This window comes from Andrographis paniculata, unplaced genomic scaffold, assembly GCF_009805555.1.
Source record: "Andrographis paniculata isolate CXL003 unplaced genomic scaffold, ASM980555v1 Contig65END, whole genome shotgun sequence".
Lineage (NCBI taxonomy): Eukaryota > Viridiplantae > Streptophyta > Magnoliopsida > Lamiales > Acanthaceae > Andrographis > Andrographis paniculata.
Genome location: NW_026137601.1, coordinates 72,230 through 88,822, shown reverse-complemented (window position 1 = coordinate 88,822; position 16,593 = coordinate 72,230). Strand labels below are relative to the sequence as shown.

The 16,593-nt window shown below is 35.4% G+C and overlaps 4 protein-coding genes across 6 annotated transcripts; 2 read left to right on the top strand and 2 right to left on the bottom strand.

Moving 5' to 3' along the window:
• The first annotated feature begins 602 nt into the window (after positions 1 to 602).
• LOC127262080 (probable serine/threonine-protein kinase At1g54610) lies at positions 603 to 6,776 on the top strand. 2 transcript variants are annotated; one of them, XM_051290591.1, is made up of 8 exons: positions 603 to 1,656; positions 2,904 to 3,188; positions 3,673 to 3,990; positions 4,335 to 4,562; positions 4,808 to 4,908; positions 5,013 to 5,127; positions 5,559 to 6,023; positions 6,117 to 6,776. In XM_051290591.1, the coding sequence occupies exons 1-8, from the start codon at positions 1,255 to 1,257 to the stop codon at positions 6,321 to 6,323; spliced, it is 2,121 nt and encodes a 706-aa protein (XP_051146548.1). In that variant the 5' UTR covers positions 603 to 1,254; the 3' UTR covers positions 6,324 to 6,776. The 2 variants fall into 2 exon arrangements, with proteins under 2 accessions (XP_051146548.1, XP_051146547.1); XM_051290590.1 differs by having other exon boundaries at positions 605 to 1,656; positions 6,114 to 6,776.
• Positions 6,777 to 7,199: 423 nt separating this feature from the next.
• LOC127262078 (uncharacterized) lies at positions 7,200 to 8,326 on the top strand. Of its 2 annotated transcripts, none has more exons than XM_051290587.1 (2): positions 7,200 to 7,300; positions 7,740 to 8,326. In XM_051290587.1, exon 2 carries the CDS (start codon positions 7,751 to 7,753, stop codon positions 7,976 to 7,978), a length of 228 nt encoding a protein of 75 aa, XP_051146544.1. In that variant the 5' UTR covers positions 7,200 to 7,300; positions 7,740 to 7,750; the 3' UTR covers positions 7,979 to 8,326. The 2 variants fall into 2 exon arrangements, with proteins under 2 accessions (XP_051146544.1, XP_051146545.1); XM_051290588.1 differs by having other exon boundaries at positions 7,223 to 7,305.
• A 1,735-nt stretch (positions 8,327 to 10,061) lies between these two features.
• On the bottom strand, positions 10,062 to 10,921 carry LOC127262079 (metallothionein-like protein type 3). The gene is made up of 3 exons (XM_051290589.1): positions 10,758 to 10,921; positions 10,630 to 10,671; positions 10,062 to 10,365 (listed from the first exon to the last, which is right to left on the bottom strand). Exons 1-3 carry the CDS (start codon positions 10,805 to 10,807, stop codon positions 10,254 to 10,256), a joined length of 204 nt encoding a protein of 67 aa, XP_051146546.1. The 5' UTR covers positions 10,808 to 10,921; the 3' UTR covers positions 10,062 to 10,253.
• A 983-nt stretch (positions 10,922 to 11,904) lies between these two features.
• Positions 11,905 to 16,516, bottom strand: LOC127262077 (uncharacterized). The gene is made up of 10 exons (XM_051290586.1): positions 16,115 to 16,516; positions 15,600 to 15,709; positions 15,278 to 15,409; positions 15,122 to 15,195; positions 13,957 to 14,065; positions 13,388 to 13,456; positions 12,933 to 12,997; positions 12,647 to 12,845; positions 12,457 to 12,521; positions 11,905 to 12,137 (listed from the first exon to the last, which is right to left on the bottom strand). The coding sequence occupies exons 1-9, from the start codon at positions 16,257 to 16,259 to the stop codon at positions 12,459 to 12,461; spliced, it is 966 nt and encodes a 321-aa protein (XP_051146543.1). The 5' UTR covers positions 16,260 to 16,516; the 3' UTR covers positions 11,905 to 12,137; positions 12,457 to 12,458.
• Positions 16,517 to 16,593: the final 77 nt, after the last annotated feature.

Below are 16,593 nucleotides of genomic sequence, written 5' to 3'. Positions count from 1 at the left end.
TTATGTTTAAAGCATTCAAAACTAATACGTATGTGCTTGAATCGGAGAAAATTTTCGTCATGAACTCATAAATAACAATAAATAAATAAATAATAATAATGAATATAGATGAGACTATGGTGCTGATAAAGATCCTACCTAACAACATTTATGAATCTCCCTCTTAACTCAAATCAACAAACCATGGTTAAATTCCCTCACCTTAACCCAAAACCCTAACCCGAACCCACCTCAGCTTTTCTAAATTCAATTCGAATAAATAACTAAAAATAAATAAACACATGACGTATCCACGTCAGCAGCAGCAGCATCACGTGGACTCCAGCTGGGTTTTTACTTTGAAAAAGTTTCTCAGGAGACTCGACGCTGAACTAAACTCTACTGTAATAATTTATGTTAAAATAATAAAACAAAATCAAATAAATAACTATAGTAATTATTACTAATTTCCTTTTTATTTTTTTTTGTATTAATTACAATAACACTGAATTAAAGGCGATCAAGTGCGTGTGGGACGCACGCGCGTTGGACGGCGCGTGTGGGCGGAGCATCCGTTGAGAAGAATGTCTCAACGGATTCTGAACGGAACACCGCCTTGGGAGTCACACTTTTAACTCTCTCCTACCTCTCGCTGCTGTAGAGAGAGAGAGAAGAGAGAGAAAGGGAAGAGAGAGGAAGAGATCATTGCAAAAAGCTGCTATCGCCGTTCAGAAATATATAAATACGCCCAAAACTAAAAACGCACGAAAAAAGATTAAACTCTTTTTCTCAATTTGTTTTTTTTGGCAACTTTCTGGTTCTCTCTCTCTGGGCACAGTTCTCGCCATCTGCCTGCCCTAGATCCGCCCATGGCGAGCCATAATTTGCTAGCACTGTGAGCTTTCTACTCACGGGCTAGTCAATTCTTGTTTTCCAGTACAAATTAGCCGACACTTTTCCGAGTTCTTGTCCAGATTCTTCGGGGGAGGTGCCTTTATTGGAGTGATTTTTTTGTTGCTCTTTAGTTGATAAAGTTCTATTATGGTGGGCTTTGAAATGCTTCGTTGAGGGATGCTGTAGCTAATTTATCGTGTGTGGGTTGGAATTTAGCTTTGTTGTCCTCGATTGCCTTGAATTTGGGGGTCAATTAGGCTTCCTGTGTGGGTTGTTAATTGCGGGAAATTAATGGCGGAAGAGGTCCTGATAGGTGAACTGGAAAAGGACTATCTTCTTTTGGATGTGGATTGTTGAGTGTCTTTGTTATTTCCGTGTATAATGGGTTGTGTTTGCGGTAAGCCATACGCCATTGATGACAGTAAGGGGAGTCCTGGGGAGAGATTGTCAAACAAAGAAGTGTCTGGTCTCCGGGCCCCGAGGAGAGAGGATAATCATGGCGTCAAGGATCGGTTAGATAATAGTAGCAATGTCAATGAGGGAAGAGTAATTGTAGATAATAAGCAAGTCAATGGATTAGCCAGAGTACAGGGGGACAATTTTGAGAGGAAGAGGGAGAAGGCGGAGTATGCGGTGCACCATCCTAGGGGAGCCATGGTTCCGAGATCGAGTGAAGGAGAACAGGTTGCTGCTGGTTGGCCGCCATGGCTGGCTGCTGTAGCTGGTGAAGCCATTAAAGGATGGGTGCCTCGGAAGGCAGATTCTTTCGAAAAGCTTGACAAGGTTCTTTTCTTCTTCCGTTGTCCTTATCATTAGCATTGTATCATCTGATGCTGTTATTGTTATTATGTGCTATTCTGTGAGTTTGCTGTGGCTGATTTATTCCCTTTTGAGTATCTATGACACGTTGGCATCGAGATGCTACTATACTTCGTGTATTGATTGAATTCAGCCAACCACATGGAAAGGTAATGGTGGATAATATGCCATTGTAGTTTGTAAGGTCAATATACTTAAATGTAATTGGCTTTATGGCTTCATTGAATAGGTCTGTCTTAGTATCAATTCCTTGTTTCACATTTTTAGATAGCTTGGATGTTTCATGCCCTATGTCGAATCAACTGATCCAGGTGAAAGTTGTAGGGATCTCATGGATGGATATGGTGGTCAAGCTTGTTTCTGGTTTAGGGTTTGCCCATCATGCCTCAAGCTTGTTTCTGGTTTAGGGTTTGTAAGGCATGCTAAATCTACTGTACTTCCCCCAAATCCCCCTTGAAGCGTGATTGGCTCTTGTCGTCACTGAATCTTCCATAACAGTGTTCTTCTACTGTCTCTAGTTATAAAACTGAACCTCTTTTCTTGGGAAAGCAAACGCCGTCTAAATATTGGAAAGGTTTCGTAAAAGTCAAAAATTTTTGATTCATGAGAGTCTCAAAATTTGAATTGTGGTGGTAGATAGGTCCAAATATAGCTCTGCCAGCAACATTCTGTTGTTCAGATAATTTTGTAGTGCACGTGAGAGTACTGCATCGTTGCAAGGGGATTGGCCTTCAGGTTGGAAAGTATTGGAACTTAAATGGAAGGTTTACGTGACCATTATGTCGCAATCTGAATCCGAGAATATGGGCGTTGATTGAGGGATAACATGGTCCCACTCGTGTTCCATTCCGAAATTGGACTGTTGCAGGATTTTTCTACCAAATTTCCAGCCTTAAATTCTAATTGCTATATTTAAAAGGTGGTCTAACGAATTCTAGACCGAAAGCATATTTCAATTGTCGATTAAGTCTAGTCATACAAAACGACAGTTATGTCATCGAACACGTGGATATTGGTCGGAATAGAATATTCCTACCAATTACGCCACTGAGTTCGGTGAGCACGAGGTGTATGCATGTCTTTGCTGTAGATTCTCTAACTGCTGTTATTCTTGTCGTGTTCTCTGAAATTAATGAGGAAAGGATCTAGTCATGTTTCTTGCAGGGTGTTCAATACTAATACTTTTTCTTTTGATGTTTCCTTTCCTGTAGATTGGTCAGGGTACTTACAGTAATGTTTATCGTGCCCGTGATCTTGACCAAGGCAAGATTGTAGCTCTAAAGAAAGTAAGGTTTGACAATCTGGAGCCGGAGAGTGTACGATTTATGGCAAGGGAAATACATATTTTGCGCCGGCTCAACCATCCAAATGTAATCAAGTTGGAAGGTCTGGTTACGTCAAGGATGTCTTGCAGCTTATACCTTGTATTTGAGTACATGGAGCATGATTTGGCAGGACTCGCATCCCACCCTGGGCTCAAGTTTACTGAACCTCAGGTAGCTACAATTGTTATTTAATCACCGTACACCTCAGTTAATTCTTGTCCAAAATGAATTTTTGCATTGTTTGCGACTCTAGAAAACGCAGTTCTCTATTTCTACTTCAAAAGCAGTTGGAGAGTGTTTTCAAATCTCATTTCTGCTTAAAAAAGCTTAAATAGAAGCTGGCTTGAGCTCAGCAACGGTGTCTTTAATTTTTTAATAAATACAACAATGTCTATTTACACATTACACGATTTGCTCGGTACTATAATATATTTCCTTTAACATTCATAACAAATATAATAATCAAAAGAACAAACTACAGAGATTCTGCGAAAAATTGAGTTCCCAATCACACAAATTTTCTTTATCTCAGTGACCAATTTGAGCTAAGAGTTTCGTCAAGAGAAGTTGCATAATGTGAATTATTTTGGAATGCCTTTTATTACTCAACCTTTTTTAGATTCTTGAGGATGTAATATTTTGTTCCTTCTTTCAGGTTAAGTGTTACATGAAACAACTTTTACGGGGACTTGATCATTGTCATGGTTGTGGTGTCCTGCATCGTGACATAAAGGGCTCCAATCTTCTTATCGACAACAATGGCATACTGAAGATTGCAGATTTTGGTCTTGCTAGCTTCTATGATCCCCATCAGAGTCAACCATTAACCAGCCGTGTTGTGACCTTGTGGTACCGGCCACCTGAGCTCTTACTTGGTGCAACTTATTATAGCACTGCTGTGGACTTGTGGAGCACTGGTTGCATACTGGCTGAACTATATGCTGGCAAGCCAATTATGCCTGGACGAACAGAGGTATCCTCTCATTGGTAGCATAACAGTTTTTTACTATCTAATTTTCAATTTCCTCATACAGATTTCTTCATTATTTGCTTTTTTTAAAAGATTTATTCACCCCAGTTCGTTTATTGAGTCGTTTACAAATTCTTTGTTGTCTCAAAGATGGTTTCCTTATTGGAAAATTTCAGATGGTGCAGGTTAAACTATGGACATGTGTCATAACCATGTGAATTCTCAGTTGTTAAATTGGCATTTCTTTCGAATTTCAAACATAACACAAAATCTGATATTAATTCTTATATAAGCTAACAAGGAGCATCTGACTGTTAAATATAACCTTGAATTTGATTTCATTACAGGTTGAGCAGTTGCATAAAATTTTTAAACTTTGTGGATCACCATCAGAAGAGTATTGGAGAAAATCAAAGCTGCCCCATGCTACAATCTTCAAGCCCCAACAGCCGTACAAGCGATGTGTTGCCGAAACTTTCAGTGATTTTCCTCCACCAGCTTTGGGTCTCATAGAGACATTACTTTCTATAGATCCTGCAGATCGTGGATCCGCAGCCTCTGCATTGAAGAGTGAGGTATGTGTTCAGATTGATTTAATTCTTTTTCTTTAAACGAGTCTACACTTTCTCACCCAAGTTTTTAGGCCCCTTTCATGCCACTCGGAGGCGATTCATTTTGGATTAAATTATGTTGATATATTATTACTTTGCTGATCTTTCTGGGAGTTATTAGTAGGCAATGTTTTGCGTATCACTGCTCGCATTGGTCACATAATCAAGCAAGATCTGTCAATTTCTTTCTGTACCTGGTATTCTCGCAGTTCTTTACAACAAAGCCTTATCCTTGCGACCCCTTGAGTTTGCCTAAGTATCCTCCAAGCAAAGAGTTTGATGCTAAAGTACGAGATGAAGAAGCAAGGAGGTGATTGTTAGAATATTAGCATGTTATCGTATCAATTCGGTGGTGGGGGACTATATATGATTACAAATCAGTTGTTGAATGTATTGGCTTTGTAAATCTTGCAGGCAAATGGCAGCAGGAAGCAAAGGGCAACGATATGATCCTGAAAAGAGAGGATCAAGAGAATCTCGTGCTGTGCCAGCACCGGATGCCAATGCTGAATTGATCTCATCGATGCAGGTAAGCGACGTAGGAGCATGTTAGATGCGGCACTCTCATCTTTCCTTGAAATTTCTAACTAGGAGAAAGTCGTGTTGGCTGCTAGCAAATATTGCCAATGTGAAGTATTCTCTTCTACCGTGTTATTCAAAATGGGAAACTAATTTTGATGTTTTCTGATGTTTTACTTATGAGTAAGGAAAGTAGCTTGATGAATCTTCTGAGTCGAACCTTTCCATAGATGTTTGGAGATGGTTTCTTGACATGCAATTGATGTTTTCAATTATATCTTTTTATGGTTTAAATCTCCTGGATTGGTTTGAAATAGAGAAAGAAAAATATCCCTTGAAAATACATTAGTCGAACATCTCTCAATTATCATCAAGACACTTTTTATGCTACTTTGTCTCAAATCATTCTTGCAGCCATAATGGGTTCCGTTTCTAATGCAGAAAAGACAAAGTCATTCTAACTCGAAGAGCAGGAGTGAGATGTTCAGCACTCATCCGGAAGAAGTGGCTTCTGGTTTCCCGATCGATCCACCTAGACCATCCCAATCAGTTGAGGAATCAAATAACGATCCCCAAGCAAATGTGGTGAAAAGGGCATCCCATTCTGGTCCATTAGTTAATCGAGCAGCCTGGGTCAGGGCCGGAAATGGAAAGAACACAGAAGATGGCCCGAAGAATCTGGGTATGGCTGTTGCCGACCTACCAACTGTGTCTGGCTTAGTAGCTGCTCGGAGGAGCATGTTGTCCGAAGAGCGTAGGGAGAAATCGTATTCTCATCAGGACGGTCCTAAGCTTATGGCCAGATTTCCGGGATCCTTTAAAGAGTCGTCGAATTTGATGATGAGGCAAGACCAGAAGAGCAGCGGACCTCACGAAGATGAAAAAGCAAACAACAATCCTGTTCTTGTGAGTAAATTATTTAATTGTTCTATGAGAATGATAAAATTCAATCACGGCTGCTTGAAACCTGTGTCTTGTTCTGTCGAGAATCTCCAGCAGGGTAGAGGTTCAAAGGGCAACAAAATTCACTACTCAGGGCCTCTGATGGTTCCATCGGGAAAAGTGGACCAGATGTTGAAGGATCATGATCGCCAAATCCAAGAGGCTGTTCGACGAGCGCGTTTGGACAAGGAGAGAGTGCGGAAACACCATCAGGTCGAGGGAAACAAGTTATCGACAAATTCATTGTTTGTTTCTGGGCGATGATGGCTGCGGATTCAAGCTAGAAAAACAACTGTGGATTCGTGAGGGCCGGCACCCCCCCCAAGTATGTAATCATCTTTCCTCCTTACAGAATTGCTATGTACATGAGCTGCTGCTGCTGCATAAGAAGACTAGCTAGCCATTTGAGGCTGGATGGTAAACGGCGACACTAATTGAATGCGATCGATCGAGTTGCTGCTGCAGTGCTGTGTATAGGGCAGTCTGTCTGTCTTATTGCATCCGATGGATCGATCGAACTATCCTCTTTCCTCCTCTGTATGATGCTGCTGCTATTACTCTGTTTCAGCTGATATTGCGATTCTGAAAAATGTGAGGTATCGCAATTGTAGTCGACGAGATGTTTGTTATAATTTAAATTTGAAGACAGTTGGTTGTAGTGTTGTTGAGTTATCTCAATCTGTTGAAATGAAGGAGGAGGATCCATCTTTACCCTTATTGCATTTCATTTAGTCCCAAGCTATTTCAAAGTGGATGATTAGGCTGATTTTGATCGAGTTAGTATATATATTATATATTACCATATTCATAGTTTATTTATAATATAACATATTTAATGTTATAATAAATATATGATATTTTATAATATTATATGCCCTTCCGTTTCTAAAAATTATATTTGTATAATTTTATTTATTTATTTTTACTATTTTTGACTTTTATATTAAAAAATATTTATGTTATATTTTAATAAAAATAATTATTATATATTAATATTAAATTAGGTATTATTGTATAAAATTTCGTACGACTTTGAACAATAAAATAATATAAGACGGAAAGAGTAATAAAAATAACTAATATCTGGGTCGGGTCGGTAAAAGATTCGCGTTGAACCGGGTATTAAGTATTTAAGCCGAAGAAAAGTCTAGAACCCTACAGACCATCTCCATCTGTATTTTCCTTCCCCTCAAGAACATTCTTCGGACTCTTGTGCCTTCTTGCTCAGAAAGAAAACTAAGGTGCGGTATGTCTCTCCGTAATTTCCGTAACTGAAAATTCGGTTCTTGTAATTTTACCTTTGTGTTGCTTCGTTTGTTCGATCTCAACTCCTAATGAATCTGTTCAACATACAAGTCTGTTTGATAAAACACAACGTTCCGCACTAATTTTCTGCTTTGATGATTATATGATGTTATATGCAATGTTGATCTGATCATCGATATTCTCTGTAGAGTATTGGTTTGCTTATATGATTATGTGATGTTATGTTGGATCTTCCATACGATATTCAATTGAAAAGCGAACTGCAGATATCCGTGAATTTTATGTCTTGTTTGAGTTGCTTATCTCCATTAAAAAGAAGTACTGTTTATTTTTTTGTCAGTTCTGAATCTATTTCACAATTGTTAATATCTTGAGATTGCCTTTGATATGATTTTAAAGTCTGTCTTATCTCAGGATTGCTAAAAATGGGCGGGCTTCCAATTGACAATCCTTCCTCTGTTATCTCTTTGCAATCACAGAAAGACAAGGCATCGCCTGATACTGCTTCAAAACCAAAGAAGAAGATATGTTGTGCTTGCCCGGAGACCAAGAAGCTGAGGGATGAATGCATTGTGCAAAATGGTGAAGAATCTTGTGGAAAATGGATTGAGGCTCATCGGAGATGCCTTCGCGCAGAGGGATTCAATGTCTGAACTATAGTTTGAGTGGACTATTAGCTAATGGACCATCACGGTACTATGCAATAACCTCCCTACTCTGCCTTTGAAGCTGAATTAATTCTTCTCATGCTCATATAATTCAAAACCAAAATTGAAGAATAAAGGTATATTTTTGCTTGCTGCTACCTATTATGAACAAATTAATTGTATTGTTTAGATGCTATGATTCAGAATCTTGTTGCAGTGTTAGGGATTTTTCTGATTTCGAGTAGCAGCTTTTAGTGAAATCATTCATTGTGAATTATTTGCTGTTTACATTTATATTTCCCTAGTTGCTTCTCCAGGGATAACAGAATATTGAAATTCTAGATTTCATTGTCACCCCTTCAATTGCTTTGGTTTTCTTTTTCCCTGTCATTGTTGTCGAGAGGAGGTTTTGGGAGCCATGGATTGATGGTATATATATCCTTGTGCTAATGTTAGAAACCATATAATTGTTTTGGATAAATATATAAGGACATCATGATGCAGCGAAAGATTTGAGAAGAAATGTCAAAGCCGATAACTCACTCTGTACCGTTGCTTAGTAATACCAGATGAGAGTAATAAAATTAGGTTATCTGCTTAATTTGAGTATGAAGTTGTTAATGAGCTTAGTTGATAGAGCATTTCATGTTGAGCTCGCCTTGTTTGTATTTCAATTTGTGTTCGTTCAAGAGGTGATGATGGATTGAGTAAGAGTGAGTTTCAATGGAGTGTAATTTGCAAACTAATATGGGGGCTTAGTTGGCGATTTTTTTTTTTTAATTTTATTTGAATAGTAATTTGAATGTGATGTTTTGTGAGAGATTATAATAATATATTTTTACATATAATTGTGAAAATTGAATAGTAAAAATAGAATTATTACCAAATGAAGCCACCATGTGTTTTTTGAAATTTTATTTGTCCACATTTCTTTATTTCTATGTGCTAGAACAGAAATAAACAGGGAATGGAATTATTTTTTTTTTACATTTGATTTCTCTAATTCTCTTAAACAATTAAAAGAAATTGAGATATTTTCATTTCTCTATTTTCCATTTTCTTGTACAAAATCCACCCTAAAATCCAATTTTATTTTATCAATTGCTTGAGCAACAATGCATAGTTCCCATCCATTAGAGGACTCTTTAGGTCAGATAAATTAAATTAGATATCAAATGATTTTATTTTACTTTTGATATTCTATTAGAATAAAGATTTTATCCATACTTTATTTCCAACTAGCATAGGAACTTTGATACCATTGATAAATAGTATTTTCCTTATTTTTTTGTCATAATTATTTTGATTTCTTTTGGCTGGAGAAATTATGTAATATTTGCTTATAATTTGAAACGAAAATTGGGTGATTGCCCTATTAGAATTGAATCTTTTTATTGCTTTAACTTTAAATTTTTTTATTGATCTAGTAATTTGCGTTGCATATGCTTATTCTCATGTGTTCTTTCTAGTAAATGCTTGAATTTAAAATTTGAGGCTTGTGTTTTATTTTACAATTAGTCAAGGCATTGATCAATTCATTGTTTGTTTGTTTGCGTTTTGTGTTTAAATAGCATTTAAATACGCCATTTTGTGAGATGAACAGTATATTTTTATAAAAATTAATGGAAAACGCATAGTAAAAAGTTTGACAAAAAAGAAAAAAAGAGCATATAGTCCGTTTGTTGCATAAGTTTTGTTTATGTATGTTATGTTGTGATTATATTACTCCCTCTGTCCCATTGGAAGGGTGGCATTTGCTTTTTGCACGTAGGTTTTTGAATATTAGTATTATATTAGATTGTAGTAAAAAAAGACAAAAATACCCTTCTTAGTATGGAGTAATATAAAAGTAATGACATTTGTGTAATAAATTGTAAGTTGAAAGGGTGTTTATTATGTTAGGTGGGTAGTACAATTACTAAATTAGGAAATGATAACTTTGTTTTGGGACTGACGAAAATAGAAAATAGTAACCTTTCAATGGGACGGTGGGAGTATATTAGTACAAATATTGTGATGTTCAATTATATTAATATACTCTATATCTTCTACCAAAATCAATATAGCTGCAAATAAAAAGGCTCACAAATAACATAAAAGAGACACTCAAAGTTCTTTCACACCATTAATTAAATACTTTAGGACATCACAATATAATAATAATAATAATAATAATAATATTTATATTAAGGATCCCATATTTATTCACTATTATTACAATACATCATCACATTAGTTATGATGGGAGTGTCCCCTTCTCTTCTTCATTACTAAAACCTTCTCAGTGTCCGCACGTGCAGGTGGTGCAACTGCAGTTTGCCCCGCACGTGCACTTGCCGTTGTGTTCCGGTGCCGCCGGAGCATCCATGGCCATCCCTTCATTCTCCATCGACCTGAAAAAACATTTAATTTATAACATCCAAATTGAATAAATTCGATTATCCAATTCAATTTTTCTATAATTTAACAGTACTGTCGAACAAAAAATTTTACTATATTCTTTTTAACAAATTAATACATAACACGTCAAGAAAAGAATTGACGTAAATAAAATAGTTATTGAGTGTGATAGGATGCCATCTACTCGAACTAACGGCAAATCGACATGTAAACTATATATTTTTTTAAAAATATATAAACTAAGTTAGGATAAGTACCTTTCGTCGGTCTTGATGAGTTCAGGGGCGTAGCCCTTCTTCCTGTATTCAATCACGCGATAGATAAATAGTTATATACTTAAGGGTTAAAATCGAAAATCTCATAGTTATTACAAGAAGAGACATACGGGCATTGGGTGGCGTCGGCGCAGTCGCAGTTGGTGCACTTGCTCGACATGTTTGTAGATGTTTGTGTGTACGAGGAGAGATATGTGTGTTTGTGTATGTGTGAATGGTATGCTCGAACGAGAAACCCCGGTATTTATAGGCGCGGGGAACTCGAATAATTTGTATTAATCGGATTGGATCAAAATGAAAATGGAGTGTATAGTGATAGGAAGGAATTGAATCTGATGCATGAAATGGCTGCCTTTCGTTTAAAAGATTGGATGCTCTTCTTGACTACCCTCGAATATTGTCGCGTCTTTCTTTCTTTTTTTACTTTATTCCCTGTTTGGAGAATTTTGGAATTTTCTTTTATTTTATTTTTTATATGTATGTCTTCCTGGATTCAATTATCCTACTCTTAATTAACCCATCTCTTCCTATTTTTTCAAGCCACAAGTTTGTTCGTCTTGTATTTATTGCATTTTTGTTAAAAATTACTGTTGTAAAATCTATAGTACAAATATGAGATATATGGTTGCGTTCATTTTTATTTTATTTTTTCTCCAAAAATATCAAATTTAAATTTCAAACTGTAACAGTAACATGCAAAATTAAAGCAACATGACTTACGTCATTCGGGAAATTTATTATGATAAATAATAAAGTTTATCTTTTATTTCAATTTAGCAAATTAAAATATTTAAAATTGATAAATTTAAACTATAAATTGGAAACACATTTTATTTTTATTAAAACATATACAAAAATTATGCTATCCTTATAAATTAAACCTATTAAATAATTTAAATGTAGTTATTGGATTTGTTCGTCCAACAATTTTTTAACATATAATTCCCTGCAAATATTATAAAAAAATATAATATATACTCACATTAACTCAATGTATATAATACACTAATAAAAATTTAATAATTTAATACAAAATATGGAATAATTTTTTTATATTATCAATACTATTTCTTATAAACTCGCAGCACTAATATTAATAAGTAAATACAAATAAAACCTACACAACAATTGAGATTTTAGTTCCAATACCTAAAATAAAAAACATTAATCGATTATTTTTCTTTTTCTTTTTCTAAATAAATAAAGCCCCCAAATACATAATAATCAGTTAGATCTAAATATTGTTACTACAGTGGGTAGAGAATAATACCGAATTGAATTTTTTCAGTACAATAACAGTATGTATTTTTACATTTTTTATATATACTACACTTATTTCAGTCATACAAGACACAATATATAGGACATATTCTATAAATGTCTTTAAAATATGATTGAATACAATAGCTTAAGTAATAATAATATTAATGAGTCTTTCATGACACATATCGTTGAGATAAACAATACTCCCTCCGCCCCGCATTGAAAGTCTGAGTCACGAGAATTTAAGATAAGTATAAGGAGCAGATAATTAAAAATGTATTAGTGAAAATAATTATCTATAATATAAATAATTATAAATTAAGATTAAGATAACTAATTATTTTAATTAAATTAAAAAAAAATCAAATTAAAAAGTTTAAAATCAGACTAAAGTGTATAATTATTTTTAAAAAAGAAAAGTGACATGAGATGTTCTGACGGAAGGAAACGGCAATGTAGACATGGTATGTGGGGCTCCTTCCGTCAATGTAGACATGGTATGTGGGGCGGAGGGAGTAATAATAATAATAATGAGTGACAGCTTACCCTCACAAAAACCGTATGAGCTCGACTGTGTACTTCCCTTTCCTAGTTGAGTTTATTTCTCCAACCTGAGCATTATGTACAAATCATCAAGATTACAGAAGAATTAATAATAATGATAATAATAATAATAATAATTGGATTGCAGGCAAGGCAACTAAACAGCATCAAGATTACATACTTACTAACTGACCTTTAATCTCCCTATGCCACTTACAGAGACCATGTCTCCTGTCTTAACAATTGTATTGCTTTTCACCACTGTAGCCCAGTTGAGCCGTACATCTCCATTGCTGATCAAATTAGCCATTTTCGATCTCGAAATCTTGAAACCGGCACTAGCTATGGCATCAAGCCTTAGTGATGCTTCTACAGTCTTCAAAGATTTGGTCCTATTAAGAATCATAGGATGTTATTAGCCTGTGAACTATGCCGGAATACATTGTGAAAATTAAACTAAATTATACTGTTGTAGTAACCTTGGTGACTGGTATTTGAGCTCATCCAAGGGTATCCTTCTGCAGGTGACCGAAACATTCCTAACCTGAGAATAAAGTTATGGAACTACATGGTTCATTATTGAATTCTTAAGCTTTATGAACTGATTTTGCAGGGCTAAGTTAACCATTCCAAACAAGAATATCATAATAATCCTTTTAAGGATTTGGTTATCACACCTAACGAAACCCTTTAGATGAAAATTATCTGCAGATGAAAATTCGAAAAAAGGGACAACATTTTTGGCTTTCTGAATATGGAATTTGGCAGAAATACTAATTCTTGATTTAAACAAATGGTTTAAACTATGAAGCAGTACAGGCTTTAAAAAATTTTTTAAAAAAAAAGAAAGAAAAAAAAAAGGCCAAATCAAGCTCTAAAATTTGTTGTTTGCTTGCCAACATTGTTCACCAATTATATAGAACAAGATATTTACCTTATCCAGTGATGACTCAAGGAAATCTACAAGTTCTGGGACAACAAGAAACTGAGCCCCCTTTTCTCCCTGCGCATCGTCAAATTACAGTTTCAAGCGAAAATATCAAGAGAATATATGCCAAGATATGTAGTAGCTTTGAGGCATGTCCCAAGAATGAGCAAATAAACTAATTAAGTTTTAAAATAAATAATTTCGACGAAGTAATTACTGTTATCCATCTCTGGTCTAAGCAACCCACAGAAGGGATTTCACTTTCACCAATCATCTTGGATAATTCTAGTGGTAGTACACTATCATTGGGTAATGTTAAAATCAAAGTATCAAACTACAGTATGTATTCTGTGACATTATTGAATTTGTTCAAAATATGAAATAGCAATGAGTTATATAAGGGCATATTTGTATATAACTATATATACAAATCCAAATTTATATGAAGAGCATCAGTAGCTGTCATACAATTTCCTGAAACCAAGTATTCTCAAGATAATAAAACACGGGCTCTGTTAAGATAATAAAACTAGAATCATATCATCTCATATTGGAACACAATTGGAAAATTATACCTGCAACATGATGATGTCTCCTAGCTTCTCTCTCACAATCCCAGTTCCAAGAATTGAGCCAAGGAAGTCGCCATGAGAATGAGATTCAAATCCAAAGTTCCCAGAGATACTAGCAAATGTAACAACTTAACAACTCAAACAGAAGGCAAAGTCAGGTGGCACCGTGGCAGTGATTCTAATGCTTTTTACACTGTTGAAGATGCTGATGAACATGTGGCCATAAATACATTCACTAGAAAGAACTTGAGAAAATACAGTGTAGTTCAAATTTGAAAGAGTGTGAAGAGAAAACCATAATTATTATTTAGGCAAGAAAATAGACAATTGAAGTGCATGAAATCCCATCTGTAGCTGGACACTAGGAATATATGCACCTACTTTTTTATGTTGTTCATAATCTTATCCACTTTATGCTCAGCATTCCCTTTAGGGTGTGTTTACTTCTTAGGATGAGGTACAATCATGCGATTAATTAATGTTATGTTTACATTGCTTGATTAAATATAGGATTATACAGGCTTTAGTACAAATATTACTGAGGATTAATTAATCTCACCCGTCTAAGTAGGATTATTTATCCTTAATTAGTGTATTATAATAGCCAGCTTTAATCAATCCCAGGTTTTAATCAACTAAAGTAAACAAGTGATTAGATTAGATAAAATAATATTATTCAACCTAATTACCCTTAGTAAACACACCCTTGATGTATAGAAAGATCATATAGATTTTCAGTATTTCAATAAAGAAAAATAGAGGAGTGTCGGCAATTTCTTGAACACAAAACCATTAGTGGCTTCAAAAATTAAATTTCCAGAAGAACAAGAAAGTACCGAACAGCTAAGAGTTTATTTGCAAGAAAATGGAAGCAAAAAGAAAAAAATAAATAAATAAAATGAAAAAGATGAAGAAGAAAGAATTTTATCCACCCAATTCCTTCTAAAGGACTAGTCACCAAAAAGACACATACTATTTAGGTCCCTATTATGTGGATTTGAAATACATGCTTTAAGAAGAGTGTGCCAATTGATAGATCAATCTCTCAGTAATTTGTTTAATGCATGGATTAATTTGTAGCAATTTTTCGACTGCATCTCATTTTTACTGGTCTCTAACATCCATAGGATCAATAGCCAGAACGAATCTGGAGACTTATATAACTCACCTCATTGCTGCAATAGTATCTGGATTGGATGTCATAATATCCGGATGCCCAACTGAAAGCCGAAAACGCTCAGCCTTGAAATTTACAATGTTAAGAGACTTTATTTAAGGGGAATTTACCACATAACAGAATGTCAAATAATTTATGACTCCTCACCTCTGGATATCCTCCTTGGGCAACCATCTTTATATCTGAGAACTTCTCTAATGCTAACATGGATTCTTTTAGCACAGGAGGAGTGAGAAAATCTGTATGTAAGATTTCTCGTCTTAAAACAGCCCGATTGGCCTAAGACAGGACAAAACAGAAGGAAAACTATGAACACCTAATGCTCAATAGTTAAGGGTTCTTCAAAGAAAATTTAAATGCTTCCTTCTAGTGGGCAACCAAAAAGAGAAAAAAAGAAAAACAAGTATGATCTGCACAAGGCACACAGACAAGTATAGAATGCCGATATAGCTGAACAACATGTATATACCATTTCAAGAATTCTCTTGACATCTTCACTTGCATTCTTGTTTCCCAATCCTTTGAGGGAAATATTTACATCACCCGTAGCTGCCTGTGCCGAGGTGCAAATAGCTAAAGCTGTGTTGCAAGAGCAGCAACAACTGTTCAAGTCATCAATCATAACTTCAACAAATTTCATTCCAAAGGAAGAAGAACAAAATCATCAGCAACCGCTTGTAATATGGACCAGTTACAAAATCGTTAGCAAAATAACTCCTACTTTCAAAATATAGATACAGATATCACTCCAAAAATAATTCCCCGTTTGAATGATTAGTGAAAATGCCTACCGAAAAATTTCAGGGTGAAACCATAAAAAGAGGAATATCGTATCGTTGCCCTAAATTGGAAATCAATCTCCCCCTAAAATCGTAATTGTTTAAAATAATAGACGATTTGAAAAACAAATACATAAACTACTACTTGGACAAGGCAAATGACAAGAATGCAGATACAATACATAGATAGATAGGGATAAGGGACCTGAGGGGTTGAAAGGAGCGGCAAGAGAGAAGACTCCGAAGCTGATTCTGAAAGGAATAGAATAAGTAGAGTTGTGCGAAAGAAACATGGCCCTCACCCTCAGCTTCGTAGTTAAAGCTCGTGAGGCGAAGACAGCGGCAGCCATGGCAGATGCCGAGCCCCAAAATACTCCCGGCTACACTGACCGACCGATTGGTGATTATCAATATCAAAGTTGCACCCTCCGCTGCACTCCAGGCTCCAGCTCCAGCTCCAGCTTATTTTGGATGTGTCTGTTTTTTTTTCGTTTTTTAAATACTACTTCACCTAATATATATATATTAAGATGAGAATAACTGCCGATTAAGTATGGATCAGTAGCTAGTGTATGATAGATGGAATTTATTAACCAGAGTTTCGAAAAAGTAAAACAGGGTTTAATCTATTATCAGCAGTAGCTAGTGCTTATACATCGATCAAGCCTTATTTTTCAATGATTA

Excerpts from the sequence above, each read along its gene's own strand:
- LOC127262080 (XM_051290590.1), top strand. The coding sequence starts at position 1,255 with ATGGGTTGTGTTTGCGGTAAGCCATACGCCATTGATGACAGTAAGGGG. Across the intron at positions 3,189-3,672 it reads TCAAGTTTACTGAACCTCAG|GTTAAGTGTTACATGAAACA; the intron begins GTAGCTACAATT and ends TCCTTCTTTCAG. Across the intron at positions 6,024-6,113 it reads CAAACAACAATCCTGTTCTT|CAGGGTAGAGGTTCAAAGGG; the intron begins GTGAGTAAATTA and ends GAGAATCTCCAG.
- LOC127262078 (XM_051290587.1), top strand. The coding sequence starts at position 7,751 with ATGGGCGGGCTTCCAATTGACAATCCTTCCTCTGTTATCTCTTTGCAA.
- LOC127262079 (XM_051290589.1), bottom strand. The coding sequence starts at position 10,807 with ATGTCGAGCAAGTGCACCAACTGCGACTGCGCCGACGCCACCCAATGC. Across the intron at positions 10,672-10,757 it reads GCCGACGCCACCCAATGCCC|GAAGAAGGGCTACGCCCCTG; the intron begins GTATGTCTCTTC and ends GATTGAATACAG. Across the intron at positions 10,366-10,629 it reads CTCATCAAGACCGACGAAAG|GTCGATGGAGAATGAAGGGA; the intron begins GTACTTATCCTA and ends ATGTTTTTTCAG.
- LOC127262077 (XM_051290586.1), bottom strand. The coding sequence starts at position 16,259 with ATGGCTGCCGCTGTCTTCGCCTCACGAGCTTTAACTACGAAGCTGAGG. Across the intron at positions 15,710-16,114 it reads CGCTCCTTTCAACCCCTCAG|CTTTAGCTATTTGCACCTCG; the intron begins GTCCCTTATCCC and ends CTTGCAACACAG. Across the intron at positions 12,998-13,387 it reads TTGAGTCATCACTGGATAAG|GTTAGGAATGTTTCGGTCAC; the intron begins GTAAATATCTTG and ends CTTTATTCTCAG.